We start from the raw sequence: 20,555 nt of genomic DNA, 5'->3' as shown, positions 1-20,555 counted from the left end.
ACAACAGAACACAGGGATTTAGCTGTCACTGATACCAATGTATTCTGTGTTCAGTGCTAGCAGCTGATCTATTGGTTTAACAATGACATACAGTAAGTAATATAATGACACATCTCAGACTGCATTTTAACACTTCATTTACATTCTCAAAGCACTTCAGTTCAGCACCTACTGAAATCACAGCAGTGTCCATTCATGATATATCACAAAGCTTGTTGAAATGTCCCTTTCATAGTGTTCTAAACATATTATTCCAGCTAATGCCTTATTGCATTAATTGCTCAGTATCGTAAGACAGACATGTGACCTGCAGCCTGGGGAATTATTCTTGCCTCTTACTCATTGTAAATATAGCAAGCGAATCATGTTTAGCACAGACTAATTCTAGGCAGGACAAGTTTGTTTCATCAAATGTAAAAGAAATATCTGGAAAGAAAATGCTTTTCTGTATAGACTGTGTACATGTCAGCAGACACATGTCAATGGATACCGTAAGAAGGCTTTGGGACATTTCACAAATTTGGTTCCAAGAGGTGAACTGTCAAAGCTGACACAAAGAAGCATTGACACAGTGTGTGAGAGGGTACAGTATGTCAGCACTGGCAGAGTGGACAGCTCCAAAAAGGCATGGGTGGGAGGCTCTTCTTACCTGTCTCCAGGTTCAGAGATATCCTTGCCTCTGCCAGATAAGGGGTGTCACTTTTTGACCGAACTCTCCTGATGGGTCGCCGATCAGTCTCCTCCTCTGAAGATGCCGCCATTAAGGGGTGAGCAGTGAACAAGGTTGCCCGGCGAGCTAATGCAGAGGGTAAATCAAAACCAAAAAAGGAGGACGGAATTGAAGAGGGAAGAAGGTGCCAAAAAGGAGGGGGGAGATGGAGGGAAGAGTAAGAATGGCAAATACAAACACATAGGAAGGGAAAGAGAGAACACCGGGGGGAGGGGAGAAGGAAAAAGGCAGAAAGAGAAAGGAGAAGGGGAGGAGGGAAAAAAAAGAAAATACGTTAAGGATTCAAATATAGATGGGAACAGGAGGAGAGAGCAGCAGTGAGCAGGAGGTGAGGCAGTCCCTCCCCCACCTCAGCTGCAGCAGCAGACACACTTGTCAACGTTCACAGAAACATAGAGACAATTACATTCACTGAAAGGCGAGGGACATCCCCTTATTGTGTGCTGGTAATGTGCAAGTGTGAATGGTTATTAACCACTTTAGCTGTATGGCAGAAAGGGTTAAAGCAGAAACCCTGTTACATGACAAAGCTGAGCTGGGGTGATTTACCACACAGATAAACTGCATGAATGGACATATTCTGACAGCAAGGGATGCTACTGGACATAATAAATATACTCTAGTTTAATGAGTACAGTATATACATCGGAGGCAATGTAAAAATAATATTTTCATATGCAGATTTTTATTTAGTTAAATAACTTGCTAATTTTTATGCTAAAAATAATATTTTCATGTGCAGATTTATATTTACTTAGATTACTTGCTAACTATGCAGTGTATAACTGTCTTTTCAAAGCAATATAATAAAAAAATACTGTTCACATTTTGTATCACATATTTAGGTTTATGTGCGGAATATTTCACATATGATATTGTGTATGGTACATAATCAGTTATAAAGATCAATTGCACATGTAATGTGCATGTTGAATTTGTCTGCCATAATATTATACTGCCCTCATTGACAGCATAGTACAGTGCAGTTCAGTGCAGTTCACAGCAAGCCGGCTGCCAGAAGAAGGAGTTGTCAGAAATGAAAAGTACATTATATGATAGAATTAAATAATTAAAAAAAACCTTTATGTCAGCACTAGCATATTATGAAAAAAGATTATTCATTTTGAACAATAAAGTATTAACTTTATTCTAGCAAGCCACCTGCTGTAATAATAAACTGCTATTAGAAGTGATCTAACATTGTTGATGAGATGGGGAGCACACAGATATACTTCCTTCTGCTCTTATATAATCCCATTGTACAAAATAAAATCAATGTAAAATAAATAAATAAAATAGTAAATATTAAAAATGAAAAGCCACCTATTTAACTTCTTTTCCAGCTCACCCAGCTCTACTAATGCTGCTTGCATGAGGCAGATGCATTTTCATGAGTGTCATGGACTCATATGAGTCACCTACTCCTCACCCTACTTACACTCCCCAGGTCAACCTACTTCAGCCACCTACAGACCCTTACCCAAGGGTTACATATCCTCACCTGACACGCATAGATTATACTACACTGTAACTCTCCACATTTTAGCGAACAATACATTATTATTACATCTAATGTCACACTGATATTAATGGTACGCTACACCACACTGACCCGGTAAATATACAAAAGGATACATCTACAGTATACCTGAGGAGAAGCGCTCCAGCATAAATATGTATCTATTTGCCCCAATAGTAGACAGAACATCTCCAGCCAGATAAGTTCTCCACCCATCAACCCACCACCACAGAGCACAGGATCCACTTACCCCACTCTTTGCTATCGGCAGTCACTCAAAAGTCCAACCGGATATATAATGTCATAGTGCTTGGAATTAAATTCCCCCTGTGAGCACTATATAATCACAGATATCTGTATACAAGGCGTAAGTGTGATCATCAGCCTCTGTGCTACTTCCTCCTCAGAGGTAACTGGTCTGTCCCTAATGATCTGCATGTTACAGACTGCACTGCACACTGCATGTATATGTAAGGGGGAAACTAATACTACAGTGGCATCTATGGGCAATGAGGTATGGTCTGGGTTCAATGTTACACAGAGATTTATGATCTTCTAGACAAATCTCCAGGTTGTTGCTAAACTATTTTAGGTAAGCATTTGATGAAACATTTAATAATAACCGAACTCAACAACCATTTTGCATCTGACATAATATATATTCATTTCCATGTAAATTTGTACATAAAATCCAAATAAACCATCAGAAATTTGATATTAAATTATACATTTTTGGAGATATTTTGACAAAATTGAATTTGAAAATTAAAGTAAGCCTCCCTTCTGCCTGCAGTATGGCGTACACATCGTGCCCAGACTCCTCATCCTCTATGTTAACAACATGCCCCTCCTCGTCTTCCTCATTCTCCTCCATGTACTGGTCCTGAGGCAGAACCCTCCTCTTAGCACTGAATGCCATGTTGCTTGATGGCTCCTGTCCCACTATATCACAAAGAAGTGCCCAGAGAGAAACCTATGTTGCTAGAAAGAAAAACATCAAGTACACATTGTTGGTTGAGCTGCATAAAATCATTTTACGTCTGCTACACATTAATAAGGGGTCTATTCATGAAGCAGTGAAAAGTGTGATGAGCCAGTGAAGTTGCCAATGGCAACCAATCAGCTGCTACGTGTAAATTTTAGAAAGCACTATATAAATGTTCCCTCACCACTGATTGGTTGCCATGCCATGGGCAAATTTTCCTCTGGCTCACTTCCGCATTCCTTTTACTGCTTCATGAATAGTCCCATAGCCAGATTAAGGGGGGAGGGGGGGGTCATAGGGCATACAGTACCCTGGGCCCCCCTTTGTAAGGGGGGCCCCCAGACAGAGCACACCAACATCACTAGCTTTCCCTCTCACAAAGTAGCAGAACCAGACAGCCAGAATGCGAGGAGGGCAGTATGCATTGCAGGCAGAGTATCAGGTTTTATTAGCTACCGATTGAGCTTTCTGACCAGAGGAGAAATAGGAGGGTGGAGAGAGCTGTAAGTGACACAGGGATCCCATCTTCTCCTCTTCCCTGCCTGGGTGTCCGGGTCCTATGTAACATGGCATTATTCAACATTAGTTTAAATGTAATATACCCCATTGGATTAAATTTAATATACACAATCCATACATCCTAACATGACTCAGTCCTGGAGGGATAACATGCTATATTAAGTTATGATTGCAATCACCTGTGTTGAAACACCTTTCATATCTATGAAATAGTTCAACACAGGTGACACCAATCATATATTAAGAGGGAAGTCCAGGTAAACAGCATTTTATCCCTCCTGGAATGGGTAATGTTGGGGGGTATGCACAATCTAAAATACACTCCCCCGCCTTACACCGGGGTCCCCCTTGTCTTAAGTGCCCGGGCAACCCCAAGGCTTAATCCAGCCCTGAATAGACCCCTAACTTGGGCCTAATGAAGAATTTCATGAAACTCTGGATAAAGGACAGGTTTTCAATTACCTGAAGGAAAAGTTTCAGAAGTTAAACAAAGCAAAGCTAAAAGAAGGCATATTGTTGGCCCTAAAAAGAAAGCATATTTGTTGACCCCCCAAATAAGGAAACTGCTTGCGGATGTAATATTTTATGCTAAATCGATGGAAATTAAGTCTGCCGCTTGGTCCCCCTTCAAGTAGAAGATCAGAAAAATGAAATGAAAAAAATGAAGAAAAAAAAATGAAAAAATGAAGGGGTGAACTAGAATATAGTGAAAGAGATACTTTGTACTTAATGATGTTATTGCTCTGTTTAAGCTCACATTTGGCAGCTGTTGCTGTTAATAGTGTATATTTAAAAAAAATAATTCTGATCTCTTCTGTAAATATCTCTTTCCATACTATCCCAATTACATATAACGAGAAAGCAAATGAATAAAGAACTAAACAAAAAAACCGAGATTTATGGTAAGATCTTACCGTTGTTAAATCTCTTTCTGCGAGGTACACTGGGCTCCACAGGGAATGACATTGGGATGTAGAGTAGGATCTTGATCCAAGGCACCAACAGGCTCAAAGCTTTGACCTTCTTCCCAGAATGCCTAGCGCCGCCTCCTCTATAACCCCGCCTCCGTGCACAGGAGCTCAGTTTTTGTTAACCAGTCCAATGCAGTAGCAGGCAAAAGAAATGACAACTGATAGTAGCCACATATACCACATTCTCATGACAGGAGAAAGTGTCAGCGGCTAATGCCATACCAACCCAAGGAAGCTAAGTGCGTCATGGTGGATGCCCTGTGGAGCCCAGTGTACCTCGCAGAAAGAGATTTAACAATGGTAAGTTCTTACCATAAAATAGGATTTTAAATACCTACCGGAAAATCCTTTTCTATGAGTCCGTAGAGGATGTTGGGCACTCTCAAAAGATCATGGGGTATAGACAGGATCCGCAGGAGACATGGGCACTTTAAGACTTTCAAAGGGGCGTGACCTGGCTCCTCCCTCTATATCCCTCCCCAGACTCAGTTTGGAACTGTGCCTGGCGAGACGGACATTACGAGGAAAGGACTTAACAAACAAGGTGAGCCAACACCAGCTCACGCCATAAGCATGCCGTATAACATGGCAGATAACTGAACACATGTCAACGGACATGGACAAAACCTCAGCAACAAGCTGAAGAAAAAACCAAAAACACAACCTGTGTGTAACCAGAACTAAACTGCAGATACAGTACGCACTGGGACGGGCGCCCAACATCCTCTACGGACTCATAGAAAAGGATTTACTAGTAGGTAAATCCTATTTTCTATTTCGTCCTAGAGGATGTTGGGCACTCTCAAAAGACCATGGGGTTTATACCAAAGCTCAATAGCGGGCGGGAGAGTGCGGATGACTCTGCAGCACCGATTGACCAAATTTAAGGTCTTCATCGGCCAAGGTATCAAACTTGTAGAATTTAGCAAACGTGTTCGACCCCGACCAAGTAGCAGCTCGGCAAAGTTGCAATGCCGAGACACCCCGGGCAGCCGCCCAGGATGAACCCACCTTCCTAGTGGAATGGGCCTTCACTGATTTCGGCAACGGCAAGCCTGCCGTTGAATAAGCCTGCTGAATCGTCTGACATATTCAGTGGGCAATGGTCTGCTTGGAAGCAGGAACCCCAATCTTATTTGGAGCATACAAAATAAACAGAGACTCTGTTTTCCTCAATGGAGCCATCCTGGCTACATAAATCTTTAAAGCTCTGACCACATCCAGAGACTTATTCTCAGCCAAAGCGCCAGTAGCCACTGGAACCACAATAGGTTGGTTGATATGAAAAGAGGAAACCACCTTTGGCAGAAATTGTTGCCGAGTTCGCAACTCTGCTCTATCTTCATGGAAAATTAAATAAGGGCTCATGTGAGACAAGGCCGCCAACTCAGACACCCGCCTTGCGGATGCCAACGCCAACAAAATGACAACTTTCCAAGTGAGGAATTTTAGCTCCACTTTACGCAAAGGTTCAAACCAATGTGACTGAAGGAACGATAATACGACGTTAAGGTCCCAAGGTGCCACAGAGGGCACAAAAGGAGGTTGGATGTGCAACACCCCTTTCACAAAGGTCTGCACTTCAGGAAGTGAGGCCAATTGTTTCTGAAAGAAAATGGACAAGGCAGAAATCTGCACTGTAATGGAGCCTAATTTAAGGCCCGCATCCACTCCATTCTGTAGAAAATGGAGAAAACGTCCAAGGTCAAATTTCTCCACTGGAACTCTCTTGGACTCGCACAAGGAAATATATTTCCTCCAAATACAGTGATAGTGCTTTGACGTCACAGCCTTCCTGGCAAGAATAAGAGTAGGTACAGTATGACTTCACTGGGAATACCCTTCCGGGCTAAAATCTGGCGTTCAACCGCCATACCGTCAAACGTAGCCGCTGTAAGTCTTGGTGGACGAACTGCCCCTGCCGCAGCAGGTCCTCGCGAAGAGGAAGAGGCCAGAGATCGTCGACTAGTAACGTCTGAAGATCCGGGTACCACGTTCTCTTTGGCCAATCTGGGGCTACAAGGAGCGCTGGAATGTTTGTTCTTTTTAGAAGTCTCAACACCTTTGGGATGAGAGGAAGCGGAGGGAAAATGTACACCGACGGAAACACCCAGGGTGTTGTCAGCGCATCCACTGCCTCCGCCTGAGGGTCCCTGGACCTGGAACAATACCTCAGAAGTTTTCTGTTGAGGCGAGATGCCATCATTCTATATGGGGAACCCCCCATCGAACTGTTATCAGTGCGAAGACCTCCTGATGGAGGCTCCACTCTCCTGGATGAAGGTCGTGTCTGCTGAGGAAGTCTGCTTCCCAGTTGTCCACTCCCGGAATGAATATTGCCGACAGAGCGCTTGTATGTTTTTCCGCCCAACGAAGAATTTTCGTGGCTTCTGCCATTGCTGCTCTGCTTCTCGTGCCTCCTTGGCGGTTGATGTAAGCCACTGCCGTGACATTGTCCGATTGGATCAGAACCGGCAGGTTCCGAAGAAGATGTTCCGCTTGTAGGAGGTTGTTGTAAATGGCTCTCAGTTCCAGAACGTTTATGTGAAGATGCGTTTCCGGACTTGACCATCTTCCTTGGAAGCTCACCCCCAGAGTGACTGCCCCCCAACCTCGGAGACTTGCATCCGTGGTTACCAGGATCCAGTCCTGGATCCCGAACCGGCGTCCCGCAAGGAGGTGAGAGCTGTGGAGCCACCACAGAAGTGAGACTCTGGTGTTGGGAGATAGAATTATCCTCCGGTGCATATGAAGGTGGGATCCGGACCATTTGTCCAACAGGTCCCACTGGAACACAATGGCATGGAACCTCCCAAACTGGAGGGCCTTGTATGCCGCCACCATTTTTCCCAGCAATTGAATGCATTGATGAATGGAGACCGTTTTCGGTTTTAGCAAGAGTTTTACCAGACTCTGAATTTCCCGAGCTTTCTCCATGGGGAGGAACACTCTCTGTTGGACTGTGTCCAGTATCATGCCCAAAAACGCCAACTGGGTTGTCGGGATTAACTGTGATTTCGGCAAGTTCAGGAGCCAGCCGTGCTGTTGTAGAATTGACAGAGATAGTGCAATGTCCTGCAACAATTTGTCCTTGGACCTCGCCTTTATCAGGAGATCGTCCAAGTACGGGATAATTGTAACCCCTTGCTTGCGCAGGAGAACCATCATTTCCACCATTACTTTGGTGAAAATCCTCGGAGCCGTGGATAGACCAAACGGCAACGTCTGAAACTGGTAGTGCGTATCCTGGATAGCAAACCTCAGGAAACTTTGATGAGGAGGATAAATTGGGACATGAAGGTAGGCGTCCTTGATGTCCAATGAGACCATGAATTCCCCCTCCTCCAGACTGGAGATCACCGCTCTGAGAGACTCCATCTTGAATTTGAATTTCACCAGGAAGAAATTGAGAGATTTCAGGTTGAGGATTGGTCTTACCGAGCCATCCGGCTTCGGCACCACAAACAGGCTTGAATAAAACCCCTGCCCCTGCTGTGCCAGGGGTACCGGGACCACAACCTGATTTTGACACAAGTTTTGTACTGCACCGCAGACCAGAGCCCTGTCCGGAAGCGAAGCTGGTAAGGCTGATCTGAAAAAACGGTGAGGGGAAACGTCTTGAAACTCCATTTTGTACCCTTGGGACACAATACTCAATACCCAAGGGTCTAGGCCCGAGCGAACCCAGACCTGACTGAAAAGCTTTAGGCATGTCCCCACTGGTGTGGGCCCCTGTAAGGGAGACCTGGCGTCATGCGGAGGATTTGGCAGAAGCCGGGGAGGACTTCTGCTCCTGGGAACCCGAGGATGCGGGTACCCTCTTGCCTCTTCCTCTACCTCTGGTAGCCAGGAAGAAGTTTCCTCGGCCTCTTCTATACTTGTTGGGCCGAAAGGACTGCATTTGATAATGTGGCGGTTTCTTCTGTTTCGTAGGAACAGAAGGTAAAAAGGTAGATTTACCTGCGGTAGCTGCTGATACTATATCAGTAAGACCGTCACCGAAAAGTTCACCTCCCTTAAAAGGAAGAGACTCCATATTTCTCTTGGAATCAGCATCAGCATTCCACTGGTGAGTCCAGAGCGCTCGCCTAACCGCAACGGACATAGCATTCGCCTTAGCACCTAGCAGGCCAGCATCCCTTGCAGCCTCTTTCAAGTATGCAGCTGCATCTCTGATATAACCAAGCGTTACCTGGATGTTATCTCTATCCAGAGTATCCCAATCAGAAGACAAAGTGTCTGGACCACTTTTCAATAGCACTACTGACCACGCAGACGCAATAAGAGGCCTGAGCAGCGTCCCTGTAGTAGTGAAAATAGCCTTTAGGGTAGCCTCCTGCTTACGGTTCGCCGGCTCCTTAAGGGCCGTCGATTGGGCTGCCGGGAGGGCTACCTGTTTTGACAAACGCGCCAGGGCTTTGTCTACTGAGGGGGGATTTTCCCACGTATCCCTATCAGACTCGGGAAAGGGGTATGCCACCCTGATCCTTTTAGGAATCAGACATTTTTTTATCAGGGCTCTTCCTAAAGCTATCAAAGAGAGCGTTCAGCTCGAAACAAGGAGGAAAGGTAACTGAGCGCTTCTTTTCCTTGTAAATAAGGACCCTGGTTTCAGGTGTAATAGGGTCCTCATTAATATTCAAGATATCTTTGACAGCAACAATCATATACTGAATACTCTTAGCCAATTTAGGGTCCAACCTAGAATCAGCATAATCGACATCGGCCTCCGAGTCCGTGTTGGTACCCGTGTCAACTAACTGGTCAAAACTATGCTTGTGCGACCCCGCAGGGTCTTGCATTTGTAATAAAGCATCCTCCACTGATCTTTTCCACACCTGGGATTGAGATTCAGACTGATAAAATTTTTGATTTAATGACGTGACACTAGCATGCAAGGCATTCAATGTAGTTAACCAATCTGCAGTCGGCGATGCCGACCGGGCCACCCCCAAAACATTTGGTGTCCCTGATAAATGATCCCCCGAAGAGGAATAATCTGCGTCCGACATGTCGACTACCCAGAGACAGCACACACACCAAGCCTGTGAGGGAACACAAAGGGAAATAGCCAGCTCACACCCCAGCGCCAAATAAGCCACACTAATAAATGTCCCAGAGCTGCTGCGCTTTACTTATAATAAATAAATATGCCCCCCTTCTGTTTTGAGCCCCCTGGTACTTGCTGCGGGTGAGGAAGGACCAGTGACTTCACTGAGGAGGAGGAAAATGGCGCCAGTGAGCAGTGAGGAAGAAGCCCCGCCCCCAACATGGCACGCTCCGTCCCGCTTAATTTTATATATTTATCCTGGCGGGGGTATTGCGGACAGTGCCTGGGCACTGAATATCATTGCCAGACAGTTTATATAGGTAACAAGCTCCACAGGGCGCCCCCCCCCCCCCACCCAGCGCATTGCACCCAGCGGTGTGACCTGAACGGGAGCCTGGCGCGCACTGAGCAAGCCACTGTGCGGTACTTCTTATATGCCGTCTTTTTGTAGAAGATGTCTTTTCCTCAATACTCACCTGTCTTCTGACTTCTGGCTAAAGAGGGGGGACGGCAAGCTGTGGGAGGGAGCATCCAGGAGAGCCCGGTGTTCATCTCCCCTCAGAAGCTGAAGGCATCCTGTCAGCAGCAGCAGAGCCCTGAAACTCATTAGAAGTGGGTCTAGACTGCTCTCCCCTCTTTCCCACGAAGCAGGGAGTCTGTAGCCAGCAGATCTCCCCAAAATAAAAAACCTAACATTAAGTCTTTTCAGAGAAACTCTAAGAGCTCCCCGAGTGCCCTGTGTCTCGTCCGGGCACATTTCTAAAACTGAGTCTGGGGAGGGATATAGAGGGAGGAGCCAGGTCACGCCCCTTTGAAAGTCTTAAAGTGCCCATGTCTCCTGCAGATCCTGTCTATAACCCATGGTCTTTTGAGAGTGCCCAACATCCTCTAGGACGAAATAGAAATCTCGTTTTCTGCTGCGGGGTACACTGGGCTCCACAGGGAATGACATTGGGGATGTCCTAAAGCAGTTCCTTATGGGAGGGGACGCACTGTAGCGGGCACAAGAACCCGGCGTCCAAAGGAAGCATCCTGTGAGGCGGAAATATCGAAGGCATAGAACCTTATGCTTGCGTTCACTGAGGACCACGTAGCCGCCTTGCACGATTGTTCAAGGGTCGCACCACGGCAGGTCGCCCAAGAAGGTCCAGCCGACTGAGTAGAATGGGCCTTTATGGTAGCAGGAGCTGGAAGGCCAGCCTATACATAAGCATGTGCAATCACCATTCTAATCCATCTGGCCAGGGTCTGCTTGTGAGCAGGCCAGCCACGTTTGTGATAACCAAACAGAACAAAAAGAGAGAATCCGACTTCCTGATGTAGGCAGTTCTCTTCACATAGATACGGAGAGCCCGTACCACATCCAAAGACCGCTCTTTGGAAGACAATTCAGGAGATGCAAAGGCCGGAACCACAATCTCCTGATTAAGGTGGAAAGAAGACACCACCTTAGATAAATACCCGGGACGTGTTCTAGGAACCGCCCGATCATGGTGAAAAATCAGATTTGGTGACCTACAAGACAAGGCACCCAGATCCGACACTCCTTCTAGCAGAGGCAATAGCCAACAGAAACAATACCTTAAGGGAAAGCCACTTAAGGTCTGCAGATACAAGAGGTTCAAACGGAGACCCTTGCAACGCCTCCAAAATCACAACATGTCCCAAGGGGCCACAGGCGGGATATAGGGAGGCTGAATCCGCAACACACCCTGAGTGAACATATGTACATCAGGTAAAGTCGCAATTTTCCTCTGGAACCAAACCGACAAGGCAGAAATATGAACCTTGATGGAGGCCAGACGAAGGCCCAAGTCCAGGCCCTGTTGTAGAAAGGCCAAACGTTTGGCCATACTAAACTTGTAAGCATCATGATTGTTAGATGTGCACCAAGCAAAGTAAGAATCCAGACCCTATGGTAAATCTGAGCATAAGCCGGTTTCCGGGCCTTCAACATGGTTTGAATGACCGCCTCAGAAAATCCTTTGGCCCTCAAGACGGAAGCTTCAAGAGCCACGCCGTAAAAGCCAACCGGGCTAAATCCTGATATACACAGGGGCCCTGAACGAGGAGATCTGGGTGCTGTGGAAATAGAAGAGGACGCTCTATCGAGAGACCCGAAGATCTGAGAACCAACACCGTCTGGGCCACGTGGGAGTGATCAGAAGTAGGATTCCTCCTTCTTGTTCGAACTTCCTTATTACTCTGGGCAGGAGTGACACCGGAGGGAACACGTATCGCAGCTGAAAGTTTCATGGAATTGCCAGTGCGTCCACGAATGCTGCTTGAGGATCCCTTGTCCTTGCTCCAACGACCGGAACCTTGTGACAGTGTTGAGACGCCATCAGGTCCACATCTGGAAGGCCTCACCTGTCCACGAGGAGTTGAAACACTTCTGGATGGAGGCTCCATTCAACAGGTTGTTCGTCCTGATGACTGAGAAAGTCCGCTTCCCAGTTTAGGACCCCCGGAATGAACACTGCCGATATGGCTGGCAGATGGCGTTCCACCCACTGAAGAATTCGTGATACTTCCCTCATTGCCATGCGGTTTCAAGTGCCGCCTTGATGATTGATGTACGCCACCATGGTGGCGTTGACTGACTGTACTTGAACAGGTCTGTTCTGTATTAAATGCTTGGCCAAGTTCAGAGCATTGAATACCGCCCACAGTTCCAGAATATTTATCAGGAGGAGAGACTCCTCCTTGGTCCACCGACCCTGAAGGGAGTGTTGCTCCAACACCGCGCCCCAACCTCTCAGACTGGCATCCGTCGTCAGAAGGACACAGTTGGAGATCCAGAAGGGACGACCCCTGCTCAATCGTTGGTCCTGAAGCCACCAGCTCAGTGACAGATGGACCTCTGGAGACAAGGAGATCATTTGAGACCTGATCCAGTGAGGCAGGCCGTCCCACTTGGCAAGAATCAGCTTCTGCAGAGGGCGGGAATGGAATGGAGCGTACTCCACCATGTCTAAAGCCGACACCATGAGACCTAGTACTTGAATTGCCAAATGTATCGACACTTGCGGACGAGATAGGAAGCATCGAATCCTGTCCTGAAGCTTCAGGACTTTCTCCTGAGACAAGAACAACTGCTGGTTGTGAGTGTCCAATAACGCTCCCAGGTGCACCATGCTCCGAGCAGGGACCAGGGAAGAGTTCTTCCAGTTGATGAGCCACCCGTGGGCTTGCAGAAACTGGAGAGTCAGATCCAGATGGCGTAGGAGAATTTCTGGGGAATTTGCCAGGATCAACAAATCGTCCAGGTACGGTAGGATCCTGACCCCTTGACGGCGGAGTACAGCCGCCATTACCACCATGAACTTGGTGAAAACTTGCGGAGCCATGGTCAAACCAAAAGGTAATGCCCAAAATTGGTAATGCAGGTTGCCAACCGCAAACCTCAGGTACTGCTGATGCGACACTGCAATGGGAATATGCAGGTAAGCATCCTGTATGTCCAGGGAGACCATATAATCCCCAGGTTCCAATGCCAGAACAATAGAGCGAAGGGTTTCCATACGAAACTTGGAGACCCTCACAAATTTGTTCAAGGACTTGAGGTTGAGAATGGGCCGGGAGGACCCATTCGGTTCCGGGACTAGGAACAGCGGTGAATAGTACCCCTTGCCTCTCTGAGCCAGAGGCACCTGTACTACCACCCCTGTGTTCAGGAGGGACTGTACCACCGAATGAAGAGTTTTTGCCTTCACCTGATCCGAAGGGACATCTGTCAGGCAAAATTGATGAGGGGGACGATTCTTGAAGGACACGGCGTAACCTCGAGTGACGACTTCCCATACCCAGGCATCGGTCTTCAACCATTCCTGGGTATACCCTAGAAGTCGCCCCCCCCCCAGGATCCCCCAGAGGGAGGCCCGCCCCGTCATGTGGCAGGCTTGTCAGTTTTGGAAGCAGGCTAATGGGCAGCCCAGGCCCGCTTGTGTTTGGGCTTAATGGGCTTGGAAGTGCAAACCTGTTTCGGGTACACCTGTTTTCCCTGAAGGACGAAAGGAGCAAAAGGGAGTACTCTTAGCCTTCGGCACCGAAGGAGCAGTACTAGGTAGATATGCTGTTTTACCAGAAGCTAAGTCAGCTACTATCTTGTTGAGGTCTTCTCTGAAAAGAATGTCTCTCCTAAAAGGGAGTACCTCCAGGATTTTCTTAGAGTCCAGATCCACAGACCAGGACCGTAACCAGAGAATCCGGCGAGCCAAAGTGAACGTAGTAGAAGTCTTGGCTGCCAGAATACCGGCATCAGAAGCCGCCTCCTTCTGACAGACATTGGCTAGCATGATCAGAAGCGTTGGAAGGCAACTCCGCCTCCAGCTCCTGAGCCCACGCTTCAACAGCCTCTGCAGCCCATGTCGCTGCATTGGTGGGCCTATGTGCAGCACCAGTTAGGGAGTAAATTGCCTTTAAACAACCCTCCACACACTTACCCGTCGGTTCTTTTAGACGTGATGGTAGTTACAGGCAGAGCCAAGGATACCACCAGCCTTTCCACCTGCGAATCCACTGGCGGAGGTGTTTCCCAATTTTAACTTAGCTCAGCTGCAAGGGGGTAGCGAGCCAGCATCTTCTTGTGAGGCGTGAATTTCTTTCCTGGATTTTCCCAGGACTCCTGTCGTATGTCAACTAAATGGTCAGAATGAGGTAAAACTTGTTTAACCACTTTCTGACGTTTAAACCTGTCTGGTTTCTTAGGGGCAGCATCAGGCTCCGGGTCATCAGTAATTTGAAGAATGAGCCTGATAGCCTCCAACAAGTCAGGGACATCCACCTGTGAAACAGCTTCCCCATCAGATTCGTTGGAATCAGAATCTGTGGGGTCAGTATAGAATCTGTGGGGTCAGTATAAACGCCATCCTCATCAGCCGAGGTGTCTGGTACGTTGGTGGATTGTGAGGAAGTAATGGCCCACTTAGAGGACCCCTTGGTCTTAGGCGGGTGAGGGTTAGACTTCTGAGTAGTCAGTGATTGGTTTAATTGCTGTAACTGAGCGGACAGTTGATCTGCCCATGGCGGGTTAACCGTGGGGACCATAAGCGGTTGTACCGGCACAGGAGGTCCCATAGGGGGCGTTAGTCTAGTTACCAGCGTATTCAATAGTGTGAAGAAGGTAGCCCAAGGTGGGTCATTTTGAACCCCCGTTGCTACAGATCCCCCAGAACCTGAACCCTCAGCTGCTGCTGTTTTACTCAAATATGTCTGCAGCGTCACCACCACGCAATGTGGGATCAGCCTCAGCACCATTGCCCTGTGTAGCTGACATATCCGAAAGCTCATGCAAGGCAACACAGTACAATATCAGCAGCACAATACCTGACAAGAACCCCCTGTGCAGTGTATCAGCACAAACAGGGAATTCAAGAGGTATATGGTGACTAAGAATCACAGAGAAAAATACACACTGAGTATATCCTGTGAACTACCTATATTAAATTATAAACCTGACGCACTTAGGGGGTCATTCTGACCCGTTCGCTCGCTGCATTTTAATGCAGCAGAGCGAAAAAGTCCCTGCTTCGCATGCGCCGGCGTTGTAGTGCGCCGGCGCATGCCAGATGGCCATAGCAGGGATACGATCGCCTCTACCTGATTGACAGGCAGAGGCGATCGCTGGACGGGAGGGGGCGGATCGGCGGCGTTTGGCCGCAGTTTCGTGGGTTTGGTCCGGCCAATGCAGGCATGGCTGGACCGAACGGGGGGTGGGCCGCAGCGGCTGCGTGACATCACACGCAGCCGCTGCGGGCCGGGGACCGATGAATAGCTCCCGGCCAGCACGCTAAAGCTGCGCTGGCCGGGAGCTACTCTTGAAGTGCAAAGGCATTGCCGCTGTGCGATGCCTTTGCACTTCTGCGAATGGGTGCCGGACTGACATGCGGGGCGGACTAGCCCTATGCTGGGCGTCTCCCCGCTTGTCAGGGAAGAAGATCGTAGCTGTGCTAAATTTAGCACAGCTACGATCAACTCGGAATGACCCCCATAGCTCCCTCAGGTTATAGAGTATAGGGATAGCAATCTGAGTGAGATACACGAAATGGAGGTCACACAGCAGCTATATGCACACACACATAGTCACAATGTACAATGCAGAAATTATGACAAGCAATAAAACTGCACTGGACTAGCAATACAGAGTATTACTACAGTATGTATAGCTATACACTCAGTAGATATAACAATGCACAGTAAAGACTGGATGTATATCACAGGGTACTTGTACTACATAGCCCTGACTAAATTCACTCTTTCTTAACTAACACTGTCAGCAGACATGTAGAATATTTAAGTGTCCTGTAAAATGCACAGCGCTGACATGCAGGTGGCTTTACAGAGGAGGATTTGCCTAAACAGTCCCAGCATCAGCTCAGCTTGTCCTAATGGTGCCCAAATGCTGATAGGGAGTGAGGGAGAGAGAGATATGCCGCTCCAGGGCGGGAACATTTACTCTAAATGGCGCCCTGGGGCTGGGGGAGGGGCTACAGGTCAAAGCCTTATCCCCCTGTTGGACTTCACTACCGGGTACTGTAGGCTTATATAAATGGTTTATGAGAGAAAACAGACCCGTGCCCTTGCCCTGGTGGTCTAGTGGGGTCCCTGTACTACCACAGTGTCCACGCGGGATCTCGATTTACAGCGGGTCCCGCCGGGGGGACCCACTTACGTGCGGCCACGTGATCCAGGAGACAGCGGTCATGTGTGTGACTAATTGGAAGAAAACCGGAGCCTCCGCTGTAGGTACCCGGCAACCAGGGCGCGGGAGTGTACAGTGCCGCTGGGGGAGGTGATGGAGCTGCAGCAGGAGATGTCTGACTGACATCTAACACAGTCAGTGTCTCTGCTGCAGCCATTGAAGTCTTCATTTTTCTTAAAAAGCTTCTTCTCAGTGCTGCTGGAGCAGCCCCCCTGTTTTATGCCTACTTACTGCATGGCACCAACTACAAAACTTAGCTCCTGTGCACAGAGGCGGGGTTATAGAGGAGGCGGCGCTAGGCATTCTTGGAAGAAGGTCAAAGCTTTGAGCCTGTTGGTGCCTCGGATCAAGATCCTATTCTACACCCCAATGTAATTCCCTGTGGAGCCCAATGTACCCCGCAGCAGAAAGATTACTCCGTGATATATATATCTTAAACTGACAGCTATAACTTCAAACTGAAGTTGTCTGAACCAACTAAGACACCTGGTTAGAGTGTCATGATTGACAGACAGCAGACTGGTCATATGTGACTGACAGCTGCAACATCAAATCAGTTCACCAACAAGCTTAACCAATCAAAGGAAACAGAACACTATTGTATATGAACATACTAGGACACACTTCACCCAAAAGTCCGTGACGAAGCACGGCATTGCAAAGACGAGTGAAACGCGTTGGCCCCCCCGCCTCAGCTCCGGAAACCGTGACTCTTTGGAAGACGCCGGTATACACTTCACATAGATCCGAACACACAGACGCCTGTGTAACACCGCTGTTCCTGGGGAGAATACGCCGCTCTGACCTACATCAATCAGGATCCGGAGACCAGAACCGCAGACAGCTGGACCCCGAACAGGGGGTGAAGACCCCTAAGTGCACAGCCGCAGCAATACTTTTCCTTTGAATGTGTGAACTGAGACTTTGCATTATTCCAGCTAATACTACCAATGTTCGAACGATTCTTCACATAATAAGAACTTTGCTCACTAACGAACATTTCCAATTCTTTAAGAGGACTTGATCACTTTTTAATTTTATACATCAAATGCATTTCTGTTCTTTTCTTTTTAACTTAGTCCTTGTAAAGGTGAACCATATCGTTTTACTTACTATTTACTATTTGCTATTATTTATGGGGATCAGTACTAAATCCCGCTGGATGGGATCCCGGCGGTTGAAATACCGACGCTGGAATCCCGACCACACAATCCTGACAGGGGTGGCGAGTGGAATGCAGCCCCTTGCGGGCTCAATTTGCTCGCCACGCTGCGGGCACGGTGCCTCGCTAAGCTCGGCACACTATTATATTCTCCCTCTATGGGTGTCGTGGACACCCACGGAGGGGGAATATGTCGGGATTGTGCCGGTCGGGATTCCGGCATCGGTATTTCGACCGCCGGGATTCCGTCCGGCGGGATCTTGACCGCATCCCTATTTATGTATCTTATGCACATAGCGTAAAAGTATTTTTACTTTACAAAATATAGCCGCATAATAAATATATTCTATACACTCATCCACTTAATTTCTTATTTTTTTTACTGATTCATTATCCTGCTGTGCCAAAGGTTTTCTTTATCTATTGTCAATTACAGATGTGTATCAGAACTCTGCCCTTGTATCTGCCTGCAGTACCTCTGTATTTCCAGAGGTGCTACTGTGTCCTTTGGACATTCTCTCCTCTCAGGTATTTTAGGAGTTAAACAGGTTTGCCCTGCAATCATCTACACTTGTAGCCAGGGCCGTCTTTTCATATGGGCTCAGTGGGCACTTGTCCAAGGGGCCCAGGAGTATAAGGGCCCTTGGCTGATAGCTGAGGGTCCCCTCTTTCCAGAGGTACCAGATTTTTGAAAATCGGCTCTAGGGAACCGGAGATATCCGACTTCAAAGCAGTGGTCCTCATTCGAGCCTGTTAATCGTTCTACCCAGCCAGATCTCTCGGGCTCTGTCTGACTTAGAGTTTTTCTAAGGGTATACTCCAAAAGCTGGAACTCTCCCCTTTCAGTTAACACTGGCAGCTTGTCTCTACTATGCCGAGAACCAGAGATATCAGCCTTCCAGCAGCTGGTCCCTGCTCCAGCTCCACACGCCTAATATGCAGCTTTATATATTCGTTGGTGGATTGCTCTGGCTCCTGCGCTCTGATCCCCAAGTCCCCAGAACCTCCTAAAAGGTGGGACTCTCTAGTTTGTTATCCCATTCAAAGCTAAGAAATCTTTTTCCAGGAACTTGAGATATCTGCAGTCAAGCACACTGCCCTCTCACCAGAAAATTATGAATTTTAAGCCCACTCCACTACATATTAAACACCCCATACCACCATGGAAGTCATGTACTGGGGCCCCTTCATTCAGCCCAATGCCCCCTTCTACAGTTTAGTGCTCTCCCTTCTGCCCCATCTCCGACCATCTGTGCAGTAAAGGAGTAATAAGCAGAAGTTACTGCTCCAAGGCCTACATGCTGAGAAGAAAATAGAACACCCCCTACCGCCTGTGGGACATCAAAGCTGCCACTGATAGCACCTCCCCACCCTTGCAGCTGGAGGATGGGTAGGGGCCCCAGTGCATTGCTGTGCCCAGGGGCCCACACTGCTGTTAAGACAGCCCTGCTTGTAGCACTGCTAGATAACCCTGCCGCTAGCCAGACATCTTGCTGGTCATTGTTTGTTTCCCAGGGTTCCTGTCATGTTCCAGTCATCCTAGTCTATGTGCTGTATTTTGGAATTCTTGTATCCAGCAATCCTGTTTGTCTAGATCATGACTATACCAACATTATTCATGTACACATTTGTTTGTATCTTCCTGCATCTGATTGCAGCACCCATCTGTATCTGCTGAACATCTGATTGCTCAGCTCCTGCCATTGAGTCATTTCCAGAGACATGCAAGTGTACTACCAGAGACATGCAAATCATGCTGTGCTTGGGTTATGCTAAGAAATGCATGTATCTTTCTGCCCTGTTTTAGTGTTGTGTTGTCCTTGCATTTCTAATGTATTCTGGACCTAGGAGCTGATGTACTAAGCCTTGGGGAGATAAAGTGGAGAGAGATAAAGTACCAGCCAATCAGCTCCTTCCTGCCATTTTTCAAACACAGCCTGTAACATGGCAGTTATGTGCTAATTGTCTGGCACTTTATCACTCTCCAAGGCATCTCTCCCTTAATTCTATGATTATTTTGCTGTGTTTCACCTGAAGACTGAAGGCTTCACTATTCCTTACTATTGTATATTTGCTGAAATAAAACATCATATTGCATTCACTACAACCAACTTGAACTTGTGGTTCTGCTTCACTTCTAGGGAGTTTATAACAATGAGTCCACATACACCGTTTCACAATTGAATCTGCAACTTGGCCATGCCTTGTGATTTTTCTTAAGATATGCTACTTTATACGAATTCTTTTACGGCAAAAAAAATTGTCAATCCATCCAATCACTACTTGTGCTGGAGTGTTTTAGCCATGCAAAGCATTTAGTGCCAAATGTAGCAAAACGGGAAAGGTGTATGAGGACACATCTGTACATGTCCATCGTGAATGAACTACTGGACAACTACAAGAATACAGTATGGGTTGTAGAATTCACTGTATACATTCCCATCTAGGCTTTTTCCCTGACAACCTGGGTGTCACGGCGCCGCGGTCTTCATACATACCTCTCCGGGCGCGCTGGGTCTCCGTGCGGCCGTCCTCGCTGGCGGGTCCCGGCGTCCGGCGCTCCGTCTAGCAGGCCTCCACGTCCAACGTCCTCGGGAGCTGCGGGTGACGTCATCGGTCCGTCCTCCAATCAGGCCCTGGCGGGAAGTTTAAATTCAGACGCCGGGCAGTGCTCCGGCGCCTGAGTATCATCGTTCAACTGTACCTGTGATCTCCAGTGCTCCGTGCCTCCAAGCACCTCCGTGCCTCCAGCACCTCCGTGCCTCCAAGCACCTCCGTGCCTCCAGCACCTCCGTGCCTCTAAGCACATCCGTGCCTCCAGCACATCCGTGCCTCCAGCACATCCGTGCCTCCAAGCACCTCCGTGCCTCCAAGCACCTCCGTGCCTCCAGCACATCCGTGCCTCCAAGCACATCC

General features: G+C 47.8%; 1 protein-coding gene across 3 annotated transcripts in view; it reads right to left on the bottom strand.

Moving 5' to 3' along the window:
- PHACTR1 (phosphatase and actin regulator 1) overlaps nucleotides 1-20,555 on the bottom strand; it is an 806,703-nt gene that overhangs the window by 688,538 nt on the left and 97,610 nt on the right. For all 3 annotated transcript variants that reach the window (XM_063923183.1, XM_063923185.1, XM_063923182.1), the window contains exon 3: nucleotides 650-796. In XM_063923183.1, the coding sequence (XP_063779253.1) occupies nucleotides 650-796 (147 nt within the window). The remainder of the gene's footprint in view (nucleotides 1-649; nucleotides 797-20,555) is intronic.

Source organism: Pseudophryne corroboree, chromosome 5, assembly GCF_028390025.1.
Source record: "Pseudophryne corroboree isolate aPseCor3 chromosome 5, aPseCor3.hap2, whole genome shotgun sequence".
In the NCBI taxonomy this organism is placed as follows: domain Eukaryota; kingdom Metazoa; phylum Chordata; class Amphibia; order Anura; family Myobatrachidae; genus Pseudophryne; species Pseudophryne corroboree.
The sequence above is the reverse complement of the archived record's forward strand: the minus strand, read 5'-3'. Positions and strand labels throughout refer to the sequence as shown.